Genomic DNA, 20,597 nt, shown 5'->3' on the forward strand with positions numbered 1-20,597 from the left:
CCTCCAAAGTACTGAGTGTGTAATACAGTGTGTTACTGTGTAAATAGTATGTGAAACTGTACATATTGTAATATTAGTGAATGTTTACCACATAATATTGTGACAATAAACATTTATTGTGGACACATTACTGACACATGTATCACAGTTTCATGGAAAATTATGAACATTCTACTGTATGCATATTGTAAAGGTCACAAATATGCATCATATATGATAAATGAAACAAATAAAACCGCATTGGAAATGCATAGAAAAAATATTTGAAAATATATTTGTGGCAACACGCGGTGCTTGAATGGCCTGCGCGACCGTGTCTGGGAGCTTCACACACGGACGACCAGGCCCTGATGACGTCACAGCGCACCTTGTCCACGCCCTCACAGCCAAAGTAAGTGGAATTTGGTAATTATTTTTACATAGACATGTTCAGGGACGGTAATTTATCATTTTACAAAGAAAAATTTTATTTTGGGGAACATTTGATGTCATGCACTCTGGGGAAATTTCACAATAAACACAGTGCATCACACTGGTTACATGGGGGGACACTCGTTTTGTATGACGTCCGTTTCACAAGACGAACATGGAACGGATTAAATTCGTTATGCGAGGTACCACTGTATATATATAATATATATATATATAATATATATATATATAATATATATATATAATATATATATATAATATATATATAATATTTATATATATATATATATATATATATATATATATATATATATATATATATATATATATATATATATATATATATATATATATATATATAAATATAAAAAATGTCGTACCTAATAGCCAGAACACACTTCTCGGCCTACTATGCAAGGCCCGATTTACCTAATAGGCCGAGTGATTTTTTTTTATTTTCAACAAATTGTTTCCAATTGGTTTATTTGAATTATTATTATTATATTATATTAAGAACATAAATTATTGACGAAGTTATGTTAGATTAGGTTAGGTTAGGTAGGGTTGGTTAGGTTAGAACATATAGTATATCTACTTTAGTTTTAACTCAAATTAAAAAAAAATGAACACATACATAATGAAATGGATAGCTTTATCATTTCATAAGAAAAAAATTAGAAAAATATATAAATTCAGGAAAACTTCGCTTATTAGGCAAATCGGCCCTTGCATAGTACCTGTAGGCCGAGTACTGCATTCTGGCTACTAGGTGCAACATATAGGAACTCGTCAGTCTAACATAGATCTATATGTCCACTTTATTTGTTTATAAATATATAAAAAAAACCAGCGTTGAATGTAATGAAATGCCATTTTCTGGGTGACCCCCCCGGAGGCTCCCTGGAGCTATAGGACTGATATTAGCTATATTAGTCTGGGGCATCAGTCATATGGAGTTCTTATGCCTACCGGGAACAATGAGCCAGAACCTGATTCCCTCAGAAAGGAGAAGGGAGCAATGGCCTATGAAATCTCCACTCTTTGAGAGCATATGAATGTCTGCCATCAATCGGGGTTAGGTACCCAGAAAGGTAGGCAGCCCAAAACAAACCCCAAATGTTAGAAAATTGCAACCCAAGACCGAGCAGATCCCAAGAACTCCCCCTAAGAAAAATAAGGTAACTAGCAAATTGTCATCAACCCAACGAGCCGCTCATTCGCACCACAGCCCCCCTCCACCACTTGGAAGGGAAATTGGGGGCCCCCCCACCCCACCAAGCTGGCTGCTATACCACCAGTTTGGAGACTGATCAAATGGAAGCAAAAACTGCCAACCGGAGAAATGGGAGGGTGCCAGGGAGCTTCCAGGGCTCACCCAGAAAATGGTGTTTCATTACATTCAAAGCTGGTTTTCTAGGGGGAGCCCCGTCCGCTACCTGGAGCTCGATACCCAAAGATAAGTAACAGAGGGACTTACCCGGGAGGCAGCAGCACCACGTGCCTCATGACAAAGAAGTGACAACAGACTGCAAACGATGGCCCAAGGCCACACAAGGCTGCTGAGGGCCTGGAACATTCATGAGATAACGGGCAGCTAGGACCTTGTTCGACCTCCAAAATCCCCCATGCCCGATTGTCAACCCAAGATATGTTCCTCAAAACAGCAGGAAAAGCTGCAAACTTCTGAACATCATGGGCACGAGGGGTAGACGGCAGGCTGGCTAGACTGGATAACCCTGTGGATGACCTGGGAGACCCCAAGCCCTGGAACAGGGAACAATGAGTATCAGATCAACCCAAAGCGCGTTCCCGGACACAAAACCAGAGGCACACAGGTAATGGCTCAAAGCCGCAACCCGGACACAAAACATAATGTACCCCTGACCTGACCAACCAAGCATCAATAACCCACGAACTCCTCTGGAAACCTGCCATCTCATTCGTCTCCAGAAAAGGAGACAGCTGCAAATGAACAAAACATCCACCAGGACCGAAAGAGCAGGAACCCCTGTGCTGAAGGAGAGCATGAAGCTCACCGACCCGACTCCCAAGGGCCAAAACCAACAAAAACAAACCCTTTTGAAACAATCTTAGACCGAAGGGGCAACAACAAACTGATGAGAAAAAAGAGAGAGCACCCGATCCAAAGACCAGGACAGCTCAGGCCTCGCATGAGCAGGTCGGAGGTGGAAAAACGAATGAAAAAGCTTGCAGAACAGAGCTGAAGTGACATTCTCCCCGAACGCAAGCTGAACTGGCTCCGCCAGCACTGCACAATAACATGCGACAGTATTCGGTATAAGATGTCGGTCCTGAGAGAGCCAAGAAAAGAAAGACAAAACAACACAAAGAGAAACATAAGTCAACCTATGAAGAGAAAGGAAGTGGCAAAAAGACCACCAAGAGACTTCATACTGTCACCAAGAAGAAGACCGCAGGTGGGACACCATGAGAGAAGCCACCTGATCACCATACAAATGGTGATATACACGCATCAGAAATACCAGACACGAAAAGCAAAAGAGTAGATCGAACCAGCAAGGTACCTACCTCACTGGCCCGATCTGCTGAAAGAGGCGGAGCCACGGAAAATGCCCTGGGTTCAGACACCGAACAAGCAGCCCCTGAAACCAAGGCAGGGCTGGCCACCATAGGGCCAGAAGAAGAACCCTCACCCGATAGGACTCCAGGCAAGTCAGAACCCGAAGCAACAGATGGACCGGCGGAAAGAGATACAAATCAAACTATTATGTATTAGCGATAAGACCTACCATTAATGTATGATAACTTACTGTAAATACGTAGTTCTTGTAATAGCACTTTCTCTGTAACTAACTGACATTGTAACTATAAGGTGTGAAGGATAGAAAAAATTGTTTATGTAATAATCTAAGATGAGGTCTGGTGAAGACCTTTTGTGCCCTCTGTAATGCTTTTGCGCTACCGCTCACAGGATGAGTATGGGGTGCACAATAAACTAGCCGCCTTCGGCGGCAACAATCAGATACAAGTAACCACACCTTGACCAGTCCTACCAAAAGCATCAACTGTGAAGGCTTCACAGTCGGGGAAGGGCAACACAATACTGATATATTGGGTGACACCTCGACCACGCTGACGTGAAGAGGTCCACCTCTGGGGGCCCAAACGTCTGGCAAAACCAACTAAAGGAGTCAGCTCGACCATCCATTCCGCGGACATGGGAAATGAACCGAGACAGGCCACCCGCCAGGACTTTGGACACGCCCCTGATGTGGAACGCATGGAGAGCTAAACCCTGAGAACTCAGAAAAACCACTCGAAGCAACCAGCCCCAAAGAGCCAAGGACTGACGAGACCCCCCCCACGGTTCAGGTAATGAACCTATGGTCTGGGGCACAGTCGGAATGGAGCCGGATGGAGGCTCTAGCCTCAAGCAAGCCAAATCCGCTGCAGCAAAAGCCACACATCGCTGCAAACTCCCGCACCGTACTGTGAGCCACAAACTGAGCTAGTGGTCACAACCACAACCCTCAACCAAGAGAGGAGGCATCTGTGAACACATTGAACAAAGGTTCCAGAAGGCTCCAAGGCACCAACCCCGAAAAACTTGAAGAGGAAACCAGAGACTCGGCAACCGATGCAAGGCCCCCAGTGGAAGAATTCAGCGATTACGAGAGTGGCAGAAGGGACGGCCCCGAAGGAACTATAACAGATGCCAAAGCCAAACCCGATCCAGCAAGTAAACCAGCACGGCGAAGTTCAAACTTCTGCACAGCTGCTCAAGCAACCACTGAATAATCCGGGACCCCCTCAGGAACAATCAAAGTCGGGACTGCAGCCAGAGGAATGCCGCAGGAGGGATCCCCCGAGAGTAGGAAGAGCCACCCAATGCCACCACAGGCCAGAAGAAACGGCCCGAAATGCCCACGAACCATGGGACAAAGCATGTGCAAACAGTGCCAGCCTCCCCCTCATTGCCCCATAAACAGGGCTACTCGCAAAAGGGCCGGCGCCCCTTTCGAGAAGCAGACTTATGTGCAGAGCAACCACCGCACCGACCAGACGAAGACGGTTCTGGAGGAGGCACCGGCACAAAAGCTGGCATTAAGGGCCTACCTCGACCTGCATAAACCTGAACCCTGACACGACCTTTCCGAGAAGTGCGAGAATGCCCACCCTGGATCACCAACATATCGGTAAGAGGACGGTACCCAGCAGAAGCCGCCTGCAAAAACAGAGAAACAAACGAGTCAGAAAACAATAACGAACAGAAAAAAGACAAAAACTTTAAAAGCCTGGTCACAAGACAAATCAAGAGAGAGAGGACAGTCTGCCGACACATGAGGCAAGAGGCAAGAACATATGAGGTACGAAAGAAACTGTGCCACGCCCCACCAAGCGAAAAGAAAGGGAAGTCTGCAAGCCAGGAAGGCGCCAGAACCTCATAATGCACACAATACGGGGAAGAGGAACCGAACTCAAGAGAGACCAGGTCTATCACAGAGGCAAAGTATGATTCTTGCAGGAGATACGCACCCAAGGCCTCCAGAATCTCCGCAGGGAAAATCCGAGAGGTGGAAAACCTCCGGAAATACAAAGCCGCGGAACAAAAGGGAATTTAAAAATGCACCGGGGGGAGGGGAAGCCAAACCCATATCAAACTCGTACAGGGAAGGGGGATACGAAAACCATGAACCCTGCAACAGCAAACCCTGCCCCAAAGGCACCAAAGCCCAGGCCGGATCAAACAGGGCTCAAATGCCTCAGGCCAACTTCCCCCCTCCCCCAGCCCTGGAAGCCTCAAATTCAAGCTCCAGGACAAAGCCACCCTCCACCCTTGAAGAAAAGGCAGAGTCCAAGGGAAAGGCATCAAAGAAGGGAGTCTGCCAGTAAGACCCAGAAGCAGCAGCGGGAAATGGCCTCAAAGACCTCTGTCCCTGCAACGAATTGGGCAGCCCCTGGAGCTACTCTAGTCTCATCCCCAACTAAACCCCTCCCCTTCCTCTTTTGGAAGGGTAAGGGGGGGTCCTTACCACTACTGGTGTTGCAAAGCTGGTTGAACCCCATCTATTTACCAGGCAAACTGACCCCTGTGAAGGGAGCAACTTCAGGGACCGAGTGGAGGACTACCAAACAGAACCTAGGCATACCTAATGGGAGGCCAAGCAGCCATCCACAAGGCAGGAAAGAACTAAAAACAACGAAAAGAAACCCCGACATTGCACCACAATAACAGGCCACAGAGACATACTGCCACCGCTTGTATGCGAGCTGTGCAGCACCTTGCGCCCTTACCAGCTACAAACACTCCTTACCCAGGGCCAAATGAAAGCACCAAGACCCTCTCCTGACCCCAAGAGTGAGGCCGATGCCAAGCAACAGCATCCCCTATAGGAGTGATAACTGAAAGCCCCAGGGAAGATAACCCTGAGACCCAGGGGAAGTACTTACTGGGTGCCTACGGAAGATAACCCTAAGTGCATGCAGCCCAAAGTACAGTGGTACCTCGGAATACGAGTGTCCCTGAATACTAGTTTTTCGGAATACGAGCAGGATTTGCTTGGAAAATGTGCCTCGGAAGGTGAGGGTTACCTCGGAACACGAGTTTGTCGATACGTGTACAGGCCGAACTAGGGCGTGGTGGTATGGCGATCGTCGCCCCTCACCCCTCAGTTTACCAGTGCCTCGCGCCCAGTGACTATCCCACGTCAATTCTTCACCAGGATTCTCAGTGTTTTGTTGGATTTTTGGTCATTTAACCATAAAAGTTGTTATTATATATCTCACCATGGGTCCCAAGAAAGCCAGTGGTAAGGATCAAGGCAAGAAAGCCCATGTGAGGATGACAATAGAGGAGAAACAAAAGATCATTCGGAAGCATGAAAATGGTACATGTGTTGTAGAACTTTGTAGGCAGTACAACAAAGCCACGTCAATGATATGCACTATACTTGACAAAAAAAAAAAAGAGACATTATGAGTGCTAAAGTGGCAAAAGGCGTAAGAACAATCACGAAACAAAGACCACAAATACTTGAAGTGGAAAAGTTGTTATTAATTTGGATACACGATAAGGAGTTAAAGGGTGATAGTGTTTCGGAGGCCATTATTTGTGAGAAAGCCAAGGCATTGCACGAAGACCTTGTAAAGAAAACCCCTGGAACGAGTGATGCAGATACGAAAGAGTTTAAGGTAGACAGGGGATGGTTTGAAAAATTTAGAAAAAGAAGTGGTATCCATAGTGTTACAAGGCATGGGGAGGCAGCCAGCTCAGACAAACCAGCCGCTGAACGATTTATTGAAGAATTTAAAGAGTTTGCAGAGGCTGAGGGATACCTACCGCAACAAGTGTTTAATTGTGACAGAAACAGGACTGTTCTGAAAAAGATTGCCTAAGACGACATACATTACGAAGGAGGAAAAATGCTTGCCCGGACACTAGCATATGAAAGATAGGTTTACGCTTGTGCTGTGTTCAAATGCGAGTGGCGATTTGAAAATTAAACCCTTGCTAGTGTATCATTCTGAAAATCCAAGGGTTTTCAAACTGTATAAAGTGCAGAAAAACCAAATGTGTGTGATGTGGAAGGCTAATAAAAAGGCATGAGTGACTAGGATTTTTTTTTCGGAGTGGGTGAATGAAGTGCTGTACCCTGCCATAGAAAAATATCTGCAGGAGAAACATTTGCCACTCAAGGCCTTGCTTCTCCTCGACAATGCTCCTGCTCATCCTCCAGTATTGGAAGATGAATTGATGCACAGATACAGTAATTTCTCACAATAAAGTTCCTTCCTCCTAACACCACTCCTCTAATTCAGCCTATGGACCAGAAAATCATAGCGAATTTTAAGAAACTGTATGAAAGGGCACTTTTCCGGAAATGTTTTAAAGTGACTGAAGCCACAAACCTCACTCTCAAAGAGTTCTGGAAAGACCATTTTAACATTTGTAGTTCTTTAAAACTCATTGACAAAGCCTGGCAAGAAGTGACTCAAAGAACCCTGATCTCTGGCTGGAGAAAATTGTGGCCTGAATGTGTGACAGAACTAGACTTTGAGGGGTTTGAGCCTGTAAATGATGCGCCTATTGTTGAGGAAATCGTTACTCTGGGCCGGCAAATGGGCATGGAATTGGATGGTGATGATGTGGAGGAGTTGGTGGAAGAACACAACGAAGAACTGACCACGAAGAACTCCAAGCCCTTCAAAAGGAACAGTAAGAAGACCCAGCTGAGGATGTTTCTCTAGTGGAGGAGGATGAGGCAGTAGCGAATGTCCCTTCAGCACAAATTAAGAAGGTGTATCAGATGTGGGAAGAGATGCAAACTTTTATTGAAAAGACTCACCCAGAGAAAGCTGTAGTAGGCCATTGCCTTAATCTTTTCAATGACAATGTGATGCCTTACTACAGAGACAGCTTGCGAAGAAGGGAAAAACAAGCTTCCATGGACAGATTTGTGGTGAAAAAATCGAGCAGTTAGCCACAACCAGGACTTAGTGGTATACAGGCAAACCGTGCCAGGGAGTGCACACCAGAAAGGTCCTCACTGCCTGATGTTATAATGGAAGGGGACTCCCCTGCCAAACTAACACTTCTCCTCCCCCCCCTCCTCACCATCTTCCATACATCTACAGCATTCATCAACAGGGGGTAAGTAATAACTTGAACATAGTTTTGTAGGTTTATTTAGATGAATTAGGTATAAAATTTAGTTTGAAGTAAGGTTTTTGGGGAAGTCAGGAACGGATTAATTCATTTCCCATTATTTCTGATGGGGAAATTAGCTTCGGAATACGAGTTTTCGGAATACGAGCTGTCTCCAGGAACGGATTAAACTCTTAAACCGAGGTACCACTGTACTGGTACTCCTGGTCAACGCCCCAAAACAGAGCAGGAGCAACCAAGGGGGTAAAATCCTGACAGGAAATCAAGGCTAGAGTAGACATCAGCGCCAGGTGGCTTTAATGGACAAATTGACAGTCTAGTGGCCAGCTCAGTAGGGCACTCCCCCCCCTAAATAAATATAAATATATTTAATACGTATAGTCGGTAAATATAGTCGCCTTGACGATTTGCTTGTTACCTTGTTTCTCTTGGGGAGTTCTTGGGCTCTGTTCGGTCTTGGGCTGCAATTTTCTAACAGTTGGGGTCTGTTTTGGGGTGCCTTCCTTTCTGGGTGCCTAACCCCGGTCGATGGCAGACATGAATATACTCTCAAAGACTAGAGTTTTTTCATAGGTCATTGCTCCCTTCACCTCTCTGCAGAAACCTGGTTCTGGCTTGTGGTTCCTGGTAAGCATAAGAACTCCATATGACTGAAGCCCTAGACTCACTGATAGCTCCAGGGAGCCGACAGGGTTCCCCACAGAAAACAATGCTTTTTAAAGCTTATAGACACTGTATTTCAAAGCTTGACACTGTACTCCAATGTATTACTGTTGTTGACATTAACAGTAATGAGCATGATAATGATGGGTATAATAATGGCCTTGAGCATAATATGACAAATATCATATGATGAACATAACAATATGAGGAGCATGATAATATAAGCACATTATAAACATAATATAATGAGCATAATATGAGAATAATTATGATATGAGCATAGTATGAGAATAATAATGATATGAACATATGAAAATAATAATGATATGAGCATAGTATGAGAATAATAATGATATGAACATAATATGAAAATAATAATGATATGAGCATAGTATGAGAATAATAATGATATGAGCATAATATGAAAATAACGATATGAGCATAGCATGTGAATAATAATGATATGAGCATAATATGAAAATAATAATAATGAGTATAATAATGGTTATGACGAGCATAATAATTATTATTTTGAGCATAATATGACCATAATGATAATATGAGGATAATAATGATATAATGTGCATATTATTATATGAGTATAATTAGGATACTGTATGATGAACTTGAAAATAAATTGATGATAAAATTGTCTAACAGTGTTGTTCCAATAGAGAGAACATAGAAGCGTAGCGAAAGACAAATAACTTGCTTACCGAGCACTACGCTAAATCCACATACAACACACACACTACTCACAGTCCATAGGAGGAGTTGATAGCAAGGGCCGTAATGGGTCCAGGAGGTTCTCCCTCCACCCAGGGCGTCACGCACACCAGCTCGGCCTGGTAACCCGATGCTTTCTTCTGTGACCCACCTCGTACGTGTATCGGCACAAAATAGTCCACCGATGCCTATAAAAAGAACCTAACATCAGCCTTTTTTTTTTACACACACAAAACTGAAGACTGTGTATGTTTGTGCTCAAGCATTTAATGTAATGAATTTGTTTTTTCTAGACAGCCTCGGTAACTTTCAGGTGGATTTGTTCGGGCACCACAGACACGCACAAAATGATGAAATCACCAGACTTGCACAGGCCTACCTATCACCAGGATCAGAATCTGGTGTGCTCATACCCTATTCCCGAACAGCTCCATGGTGCAGGAAAGCACTCTTTCTCAAAATACCTTCCCTGATCATACGAAAAAAAATTTGCATGCGACTTTCTTTGGCCATGATGGAACAAAGAAGTCTGGCAGTTTAAAGACTTTGACAGAGCAGATGCCCACAGCAGTCTGCTCCTGCCCTGCTGTGGAACGGAAGTTGCCACGCAGATTTTTTTTACTTAATTATTTCAATGTCCATCACTTTTTTTCTCACTTTTTTTTTTTTTGGTGGGGGGGGGCAATAATATTCAATAGTGTGTCATTTGATAAATTTATATAATAAAATGTGTTGACCATCGCTATACTGTACTTTAAAATTTGGTACACACATTAATGACAGAATTATTATATTCTTAAAACAAGAAAACAGTGTTTTTACTTTTATAAACTTTTATAAATAGTGTAAATACTCATACACACTCACACTCTCTCATTATTAATTATATATATATATATATATATATATATATATATATATATATATATATATATATATATATATATATATATATATATATATATATATGTCGTACCTAATAGCCAGAACGCACTTCTCAGCCTACTATTCAAGGCCCAATTTGCCTAATAAGCCAAGTTTTCATGAATTAATATTTTTTCGTCTACCTAACCTACCTAACCTAACCTAACCTAGCTTTTTTTGGCTACCTAACCTAACCTTACCTATATATATAGGTTAGGTTAGGTTAGGTAGGGTTGGTTAGGTTCGGTCATATATCTACGTTAATTTTAACTCCAATAAAAAAAAATTGACCTCATACATAAAGAAAAGGGTTGCTTTATCATTTCATCAGAAAAAAATTATAGTAAATATATTAATTCAGGAAAACTTGGCTTATTAGGCAAATCGGGCCCTGAATAGTAGGCTGAGAAGTGAGTTCTGGCTACTAGGTACGACATATATATATATATATATATATATATATATATATATATATATATATATATATATATATATATATATATATATATATATATATATATATGCGAACAAGCCTGAATGGTCCCCAGGACAATATGCAACTGAAATATATATATATATATATATATATAATGACCAGACCACACACTAGAAATTGAAGAGACGACGACGTTTCGGTCCGTCCTGGACCATTCTCAAGTCGATTGTGAATCGACTTGACAATCACAATCGACTTGAGAATGGTCCAGGACGGACCGAAACGTCGTCGTCTCTTCAATTTCTAGTGTGTGGTCTGGTCATCATACTTCAGCCACGTTATTGTGACTCATCGCCTGCATATGCATATGCATATGCATATATGCCTATATGCATATATGCCTATATGCATATATATATATATATGCCTATATGCATATATGCCTATATGCATATATATATATATATGCATATATATATATATATATATGCATATATATATATATATATATATATATATATATATATATATATATATATATATATATATATATATATATATATATATATATATGTCGTACCTAGTAGTCAGAACGCACTTCTCTGCCTACTATGCAAGGCCCGATTTGCCTAATAAGCCAAGTTTTCTTGAATTAATTGTTTTTCAACTACCTAACCTACCTAACCTAACTTTTTCGGCTACCTAACCTAACCTAACCTATAAAGATAGGTTAGGTTAGGTTAGGTAGGGCTGGTTAGGTTCGGTCATATATCTACATTAATTTTAACTCCAATAAACAAAATTGACCTCATACATAATGAAATGTATGAGGTCAAATGCTTTATCATTTCATAAGAAAAAAATTAGAGAAAATATATTAATTCAGGAAAATTTGGCTTATTAGGCAAATCGGGCCTTTCATAGTAGGCCGAGAAGTGCGTTCTGGCTACTAGGTACGATAAATTATATATATATATATATATATATATATATATATATATGTATGTCGTACCTAGTAGCCAGAACGCACTTCTCGGGATACTATGCAAGGTCCGATTTACCCAATTGGCCGAGTTTTTCTAAATTTATACATTTTTCTCATTTTTTTCTTATGAAATGATATAGCTATCCATTTCATTATGTATGAGTTAATTTTTTTCAATCATGAGTTAAAACTAACGTAAATATATGATCGAATCTAACCAAACCTACCCAACCTAACCTATCTTAACCTATCCTAAACTAACAAAACAAAGTAAATAATTTATGTTCTTATTATAATATAATAATAATAATTCAAATAAACTAGTTGGAAAAAATTTATTGAAAATAAAGAAAATCACTCGGCCTATTAGGCAAATCAAGCATTGCATAGTAGGCAGAGAAGTGCGTTCTGGCCACTAGGTACGACATATATATATATACATTATATATATATATATATTATATTATATATATACATTATATATACATATATATATATTATATATATATATACACACACACACACACACACACACATACATACAAATAAAACATAAAAATACATAAAAACAAAGCAACAAGATCAGTAGTGGAAGGGGGAGTAAAGAGCAAAGGAAAAGGGAACATGTTCCTGAAAATTGTATATACCAACATAGATGGAGTGAGGTCAAAAACTTTGGAGTTGCAAGATATAATCCAGCTTAGGGTCCCAGATATTGTTGCATTATCAGAGACGAAACTTGAAGGAAATATAATAAATGAAGTCATATTCCCAAGAGGCTACTCAGTTTGGAGACGTGACAGGAAAACTAGGAAGGGAGGAGGAGTGGCTGTACTGGTGAAAAAACACCTGAAGGTAAGAGAGTTAATATTTGAAAACCCTCGAGATATTGACATAATGGCATTGCAGGTCTGGAATCAGGATGATAAGCTGATAATTGTAAATACCTACAGCCCACCAGCAAGCAACACATGGACAAAGGAAGAACTAGATGACAAACGAGAGGGCCTCATAATGGTCACGAGAGATATTATTGTACAAGCAGATAAAGATAAATCACGACTGTTGATACTGGGGGACTTCACCTTTAGAGCAATAGACTGGGAGGCCTATGAAGCAAGAACGAAGGACTTTTGGACATGCAGATTTGTGAACCTCATTCTGGAGACATTCTTGTATCAACACATAAAGCAAGCCACAAGAATGAGGGAAGGAGATGTACCGTCAGTACTGGATCTAGTATTCACCAGGAAAGAAGAAGAGATTTTTAACATCCAGTACCTTCCTCCCTTGGGAAAGAGTGATCACGTCCTGTTAGACATTAAATATGCTTTAAGATATCATCTAGAAGAAAATGGGGACATTGAAACAGTTGATAAACTCGATTTAAGGAGAGGCAACTATGGGGAACTTCGAAATTTTTTTAATGAGTGTAATTGGACAGAATTGTTGCTAGGCAGGGAAGTAAATGAAATGTATGCCAAATTTTTAAAACTATACGAGGAAGGCACACAAACATTCATACCAAAACAGAGATGCAGGGCCAGAAAACAGGATTGGTTTGACAGAAATTGTGAGAGGGCAAGAGACCAAAAGACACAAAAATGGAATCAGTATAGGAAGAGGCCAAACCCCCAAACATACCAGCGATACAAAGATGCGAGAAGCAACTATACAGCAGTAAGGAGAGAGGCAGAAAGAAATTTTGAAAAAGGGATAGCAGATAAATGTAAAACAGAACCCGGCCTATTCTACAAATTCATAAACAACAAATTGCAGGTAAAGGATAATATCCAGAGGTTGAAAATGGGAAACAGATTCACGGAAAATGAAAAGGAAATGTGTGAAACATTAAATGAAAAGTTCCAAAGTGTGTTTGTACAAAATGAAATCTTCAGAGAACCAGACACAATAAGAATTCCAGAGAACAACATAGAGCGGATAGAGGTGTCTTGAGATGAAGTGGAAAATATGCTAAAGGAGCTCGGGAAGAACAAAGCAGCTGGCCCAGATGGCGTTTCACCATGGGTTCTGAGAGAATGTGCATCTGAGCTCAGCATTCCACTTCACCTGATCTTTCAGGCATCCCTGTGTACAGGAATCGTAGCAGACGTGTGGAAACAGGCTAACATAGTTCCAATCTACAAAAGTGGCAGCAGGGAAGACCCCCTCAATTATAGACCTGTATCATTGACAAGTGTAATAGTGAAAGTATTGGAAAAGCTAATCAAAACTAAATGGGTAGAACACCTGGAGAGAAATGATATAATATCAGACAGACAGTATGGTTTTCGATCTGGAAGATCCTGTGTATCGAATTTACTCAGTTTCTATGATCGAGCCACAGAGATATTACAGGAAAGAGATGGTTGGGTTGACTGCATCTATCTGGACCTAAAAAAGGCTTTCGACAGAGTTCCACATAAGAGGTTGTTCTGGAAACTGGAAAATATTGGAGGGGTGACAGGTAAGCTTCTGTCATGGATGAAAAGTTTTCTGACTGATAGAAAAATGAGGGCAGTAATCAGAGGCAATGTATCGGAATGGAGAAATGTCACAAGTGGAGTACCACAGGGTTCAGTTCTTGCACCAGTGATGTTTATTGTGTACATAAATGATCTACCAGTTGGTATACAGAATTATGTGAACATGTTTGCTGATGATGCTAAGATAATAGGAAGGATAAGAAATTTAGATGATTGTCATGCCCTTCAAGAAGACCTGGACAAAATAAGTATATGGAGCACCACCTGGCAAATAGAATTTAATGTTAATAAATGTCATGTTATGGAATGTGGAATAGGAGAACATAGACCCCATACAACCTATATATTATGTGAGAAATCTTTAAAGAATTCTGATAAAGAAAGATATCTAGGGGTGGTTCTAGATAGAAAACTATCACCTGAGGACCACATAAAGAATATTGTGCAAGGAGCCTATGCGATGCTTTCTAACTTCAGAATTGCATTTAAATACATGGATGGCGATATACTAAAGAAATTGTTCATGACTTTTGTTAGGCCAAAGCTAGAATATGCAGTTGTTGTGTGGTGCCCATATCTTAAGAAGCACATCAACAAACTGGAAAAGGTGCAAAGACATGCTACGAAGTGGCTCCCAGAACTGAAGGGCAAGAGCTACGAGGAGAGGTTGGAAGCATTAAACATGCCAAAACTAGAAGACAGAAGAAAAAGAGGTGATATGATCACTACATACAAAATAGTAACAGGAATTGATAAAATCGACAGGGAAGATTTCTTGAGACCTGGCACTTCAAGAACAAGAGGTCATATATTTAAACTAGCTAAACACAGATGCCGAAGAAATATAAGAAAATTCACCTTCGCAAATAGAGTGGTAGACGGTTGGAACAAGTTAAGTGAGAAGGTGGTGGAGGCCAAGACCGTCAGTAGTTTCAAAGCGTTATATGACAAAGAGTGCTGGGAAGACGGGACACCACGAGCGTAGCTCTCATCCTGTAACTACACTTAGGTAATTACACACGTAAAAGGGAAAGACTGACCTTTGAGGATCACCCTAAACAGTGCCAAACAGATGGAAGAAGTACTAAGGAATGCTAGAAAATTACAAAGTGATGAGGTAGGGAAAGTATGGTCGTTAAGACGAGATCTTTCAAAAGAAGACAGAGAGAAGCTGAAACTGAACTTTGCAGAGGCAAAACGTTTAAAGGAGCAGGAATGAAGAAGAAATCAATTCTTTTTTTCTTCAAAGTGATAGGGCTAGGCAAACCAGTAAAGTGGTACATAAAGGCAAACCAACAAAAAGGATTAGAGAGAGGGGGAGTGAAGAATAAGGAGAGGGGGAACAAGTTCCTGAAAATTGCATACACCATCATAAATGGAGTGAGATCAAAGATACTGGAGTTAAGTGATGTAATACAGCTGCAAACACCAGACATTTTTGCACTCATGGAGACAAAACTTGAAGATGATATTTTAAATGAGGTCATATTCCCAAGAGGCTACTCAGTCTGGAGACGGGACAGAAAAATTAGGAAAGGCGGCGGCGTAGCTGTGCTGGTGAAAGAACACCTAAAGGTAAACGAAATAATAATTGCCAATCCACGAGAAGTTGACATAATAGCACTAGAGATATGCAATCAGGATGATAAACTAACGATCATAAATGCATATAGTCCACCGCCAAGCAACACGTGGACAAAGGAGGAGCTAGATAATAAACGAGAGGGTCTTATAACAATAATGAGAGAAATTATAGTCAGAGCTGATAAAGATAGATCACGACTGTTGGTAGTCGGCGACTTCAACATAAAATCCATAGACTGGGAGGCATATGAAGCTAGAATGGAGGATTTTTGGACTTGTACATTCATAAACCTCATCCTGGAAACATTCATGTTTCAACATGTTAAACAAGCTTACGAGAATGAGGGAAGGGGATGTTCCCACCATGCTGGATGTGATATTTACCAGGAAAGATGTAGAGATATTTGACATTCAGTACCTCCCTCCCTTAGGTAAAAGTGACCATGTCTTATTGGGAATAAAGTATGCTGTGTGTTATAATCTGGAAGAAAATGAGGTTGAAGCAGTTGAAAAGCCTGATTTCAGGAGAGGTCATTATGGGGAACTCAGACATTTCTTTAAGGAATTTGACTGGAAAGACTTGCTGTTAGGACATGAAGTAAATGAGATGTATGTCAAGTTTTGTGAAATATATGATAAAGGCATAAAAAAATTTATTCCAAAGCAGAGATGCAGAACTAGAAAACAGGATTGGTTCGACAGAAATTGCGAGAGGGCCAGAGACCAAAAGATACAAAAATGGAATCAATATAGGAAGAGGCCAAACCCCCAAACATACCAGCGATATACAGATGCGAGAAACAACTACACGGCAGTGAGGAGAGAGGCAGAAAGAAATTTTGAAAAAGGGATTGCGTACAAATGTAAAACAGAACCAGGTCTATTCTATAAATTCATAAACAACAAATTGCAGGTAAAGGATAATATTCAGAGGTTGAAAATGGGAAATAGATTCACAGAAAATGAAAAGGAAATGTGTGAAAAATTAAACAAAAAGTTCCAAAGTGTGTTTGTACAAAATGAAATCTTCAGGGAACCAGACACAATAAGAATTCCAGAGAACAGCATAGAGCACATAAAGGTGTCTAGATGAAGTGGAGAAAATGCTAAAGGAACTAAGTAAGAACTAAGCAGTTGGTCCAGATGGAGTTTCACCATGGGTTCTGAGAGAATGTGCACCTGAGCTCAGCTTTCCACTTCATCTGATTTTTCAAGCATCCCTGTTTACAGGAGTTGTAGCTGATGTGTGGAAAAAGGCTAACATCGTCTCAATCTACAAAAGTGGAAGCAGGGAAGACCCCCTTAATTATAGACCTGTATTATTGACAAGTGTAATAGTCAAAATATTGGAAAAAATAATTAAAACTAAATGGGTAGAACACCTGGAGAAAAACGATATAATATCAGACAGACAGTATGGTTTTCGATCTGGAAGATCCTGTGAAAAAAATTTACTCAGTTTCTATGATCGAGCCACAGATATTTTACAGGAAAGAGATGGTTGGGTTGAATGCATCTATCTGGACCTAAAAAAGGCTTTTGACCGAGTTCCACATAAGAGGTTCTGGAAACTGGAACATATTGGAGGGGTGACAGGTAAGCTTCTAGCACGGATGAAAAATTTCCTAACTGATAGAAAAATGAGGGCCGTAATCAGAGGCAATGTATCGGATTGGAGGAATGTCACAAGTGGAGTACCACTTGGTTCAGTTCTTGCACTGGTAATGTTCATTGTCTACATAAATGATCTACCAGATGGAATACAGAATATTATGAACATGTTTGCTGATGATAAGGTAATAGGGAAGATAGAACATTGTCATGCCCTTCATAACAGGAATTGATAAAATCCATAGGGAAGATTTCCTGAGACCTGGAACTTCAAGAACAATAGGTTATAGATTTAAACTAACTAAACACAGATGCCTAAGAAATATAAGAAAATTCACTTTCGCAACAGAGTGGTAGACGGTTGGAACAAGTTAGGTGAGAAGGTGGTGGAAGCCAAGACCATCAGTAGTTTCAAAGCATTATATGACAAAGAGTGCTGGGAAGACGGGACACCACGAGCGTAGCTCTCATCCTGTAACTACACTTAGGTAATTACACACACACACACACACACGTTATGTTTTTTTGATTGTCGGAAAGCCTTTTACACAGTACCTCATAAAAGGCTGGTGCATAAGCTAAAGAAACAGGCAGGAGTAACTGGTAGGGTGCTCCAGTGGATAAGGGAGTACCTAAGCAATAGGAAGCAGAGAGTTACAGTGAGGGGTGAGACCTCAGATTGGCATGAAGTCACCAGTCGAGTCCCACAGGGCTCTGTACTCGGTCCTATGCTGTTTCTGATATATGTAAATGATCTCCCAGAGGGTAGAGACTCATTCCTCTCAATGTTTGCTGACGACGCCAAACTTATGAGAAGGATTAGGACAGAGGAGGACAGCTTGAGGCTTGAAGAAGACCTCGACAAGCTGCAGGAATGGTCGAACAAATGGTTGTTAGAGTTTAACCCAATCAAATGCAACTTAATGAAGATAGGTGTAGGGAGCAGGAGACCAGATACAAGGTATCATTTGGGAGATGAAATACTTCAAGAGTCTGAGAGAGAGAGAGAGAGAGAGAGAGAGAGAAAGACCTGGGGGTTGATATCACACCAGACCTCTCCCCTGAAGCTCATATCAAGAGGATAACATCAGCAGCATATGCCAGGTTGGCTAACATAAGAACTGACTTTAGAAACTTGTGTAAGGAATCTTTCAGAACTTTGTATTCCACATATGTCAGACCAATCCTGGAGTATGCAGCTTCAGCATGGAGTCCATATCTAGTCAAGCATATGACTAAACTGGAAAAGGTTCAAAGGTTTGCCACCAGACTAGTACCCGCACTGAGGGGTATGAGCTACGAGGAGAGACTACGGGATTTAAACCTCACGTCACTAGGAGACAGAAGAGTTAGAGGGGACATGATCACCACAGACAAGATTCTCAGAGAAATTGATAGGATAGATAAAGACAGACTATTTACCACAAGAGGCACATGCACTAGGGGACAAAGGTGGAAATTGAGTGCCCAAATGAGTCATAGAGACGTTAGAAAGAATTTTTTCAGTGTCAGAGTAGTAGACAAATGGAATGCCTTAGGAAGTGATGTGGTAGAGGCTGACTCCATACACAGCTTCAAGTGTAGATATGATAGAGCCCAGTAGGCTCAGGAACCTGTACATTAGTTGATTGACAGTTGAGAGGCGGGACCAAAAAGCCAGAGCTCATCCCCCGCAAACACAATTAGGTAAGTACACACACGCTATATATTTTGAGATCTCGGATCACCATGCTCCTCTCACCTCTATAAGCTCACCAGATTCTGGTCCTGGTGTTTGATAGGTTTACGCATACCTGGAGGGTTCTGGGAGTTACTGTATTCCCTGAGCCCCACCTGAGGCCAGGCTCGACATCAGAGATATGCTCATCCAGAAGACTTGTAGTTTTGTGGGTGTGTCTGTGATACCAGAGACACTGCAAGGAGGGCCAGCTTAGAAACTATATTGTCAGCTTAGTCACCAGGATTCAAAATACTTACAATATAAAATACAGCATTTGCTATAGTTAAAAAAAACCAGCGTTGAATGTAATGAAACGCCATTTTCTGGGTGAGCCCCGGAGGCTCCCTGGAGCTTATCGGGCTAATGTGTGTTATGTTAGACCGGGACATTAGCTATGGAGTTCAGACCTACCAGGGACCAGCGCCAGAACCTGGCCCCTTCAGAGAGGTTTCAGGGAGCAATGGCCCTGGAAAACCCCATATAGTTGGGGGTTTTCCTTATCTGCCATCGACCGGGGTTAGGCACCCAGAAAGGTAGGCGTAACAAAACAAACCCCACATGGTAAAAAACTACAACAAAAACCGAACAGAGAGGTAGAAAACTCCCTACAATCCCAAGGAAAACAATCAAACAATCAATTTACTGCCGCGCCGGTCGTCCGCGCAGCCCTCCCCTCCCCGGGAGGGGGAGGGGGGGGGGGCCCCGGACCTCACCGCGCCGGCTGCCGTCAGTTCGGAAACTAGGCTTCAACCAACGCGAAAAATCCCGCCGACCGGATGGGAGGGAGGGTAACCAGGGAGCCTCCGGGGCTCACCCAGAAAATGGCGTTTCATTACATTCAACGCTGGTTTTCTGGGGGGAGCCCCTACGGCTCCCTGGAGCTACATACCCAAAGAGAAGGAAAATGGGACTTACCCGGGAGGCGGTGGCCACAAACTCCTCAACTCGAAGTCGAGACAACTGGCTGCAACCTGCGACCCAAAGCAACACAAGAACGACGAGGAGCAGGGACATTCACCAAATAACGGGCGGCCAGGACCCTGTTCGACTTCCAAAATCCACGCGCCCGAATATGAGCCCAAGACATATTACCAAACACGGCAGCCAAAGCCGCAAACTTCCTAACGTCATGGGCGCGAGGATAGACCGCAGGCTGGCTAGATTTAATAACCCTGCGGACAACCTGGGAGACCCGAGCCCTGGAACAGGGAACGAGGGAAACCGGATCAACCCAAAGCGCATCCCCAGCCACTCCGGCCGAAGCGCGCAGGTAACGGCGAAGTGCAGCAACAGGACACAACACATGATGCACCCCCGGCCGAACCAACCAAGCATCAATGACCCACGGACCCCTCCGGAAAGCAGCCGTCTCGTTCTTTGCC

The 20,597-nt window shown here is 41.9% G+C and overlaps 1 protein-coding gene across 3 annotated transcripts in view; it reads right to left on the reverse strand.

The window, feature by feature from the left end:
* Tomosyn (syntaxin-binding protein tomosyn) overlaps positions 1-20,597 on the reverse strand; it is a 490,464-nt gene that overhangs the window by 179,112 nt on the left and 290,755 nt on the right. For all 3 annotated transcript variants that reach the window (XM_069339129.1, XM_069339132.1, XM_069339137.1), the window contains exon 12: positions 9,503-9,657. In XM_069339129.1, coding sequence (XP_069195230.1) covers positions 9,503-9,657 — 155 coding nt within the window. The remainder of the gene's footprint in view (positions 1-9,502; positions 9,658-20,597) is intronic.

This window comes from Procambarus clarkii, chromosome 5 (assembly GCF_040958095.1).
Source record: "Procambarus clarkii isolate CNS0578487 chromosome 5, FALCON_Pclarkii_2.0, whole genome shotgun sequence".
Classification (NCBI taxonomy): domain Eukaryota; kingdom Metazoa; phylum Arthropoda; class Malacostraca; order Decapoda; family Cambaridae; genus Procambarus; species Procambarus clarkii.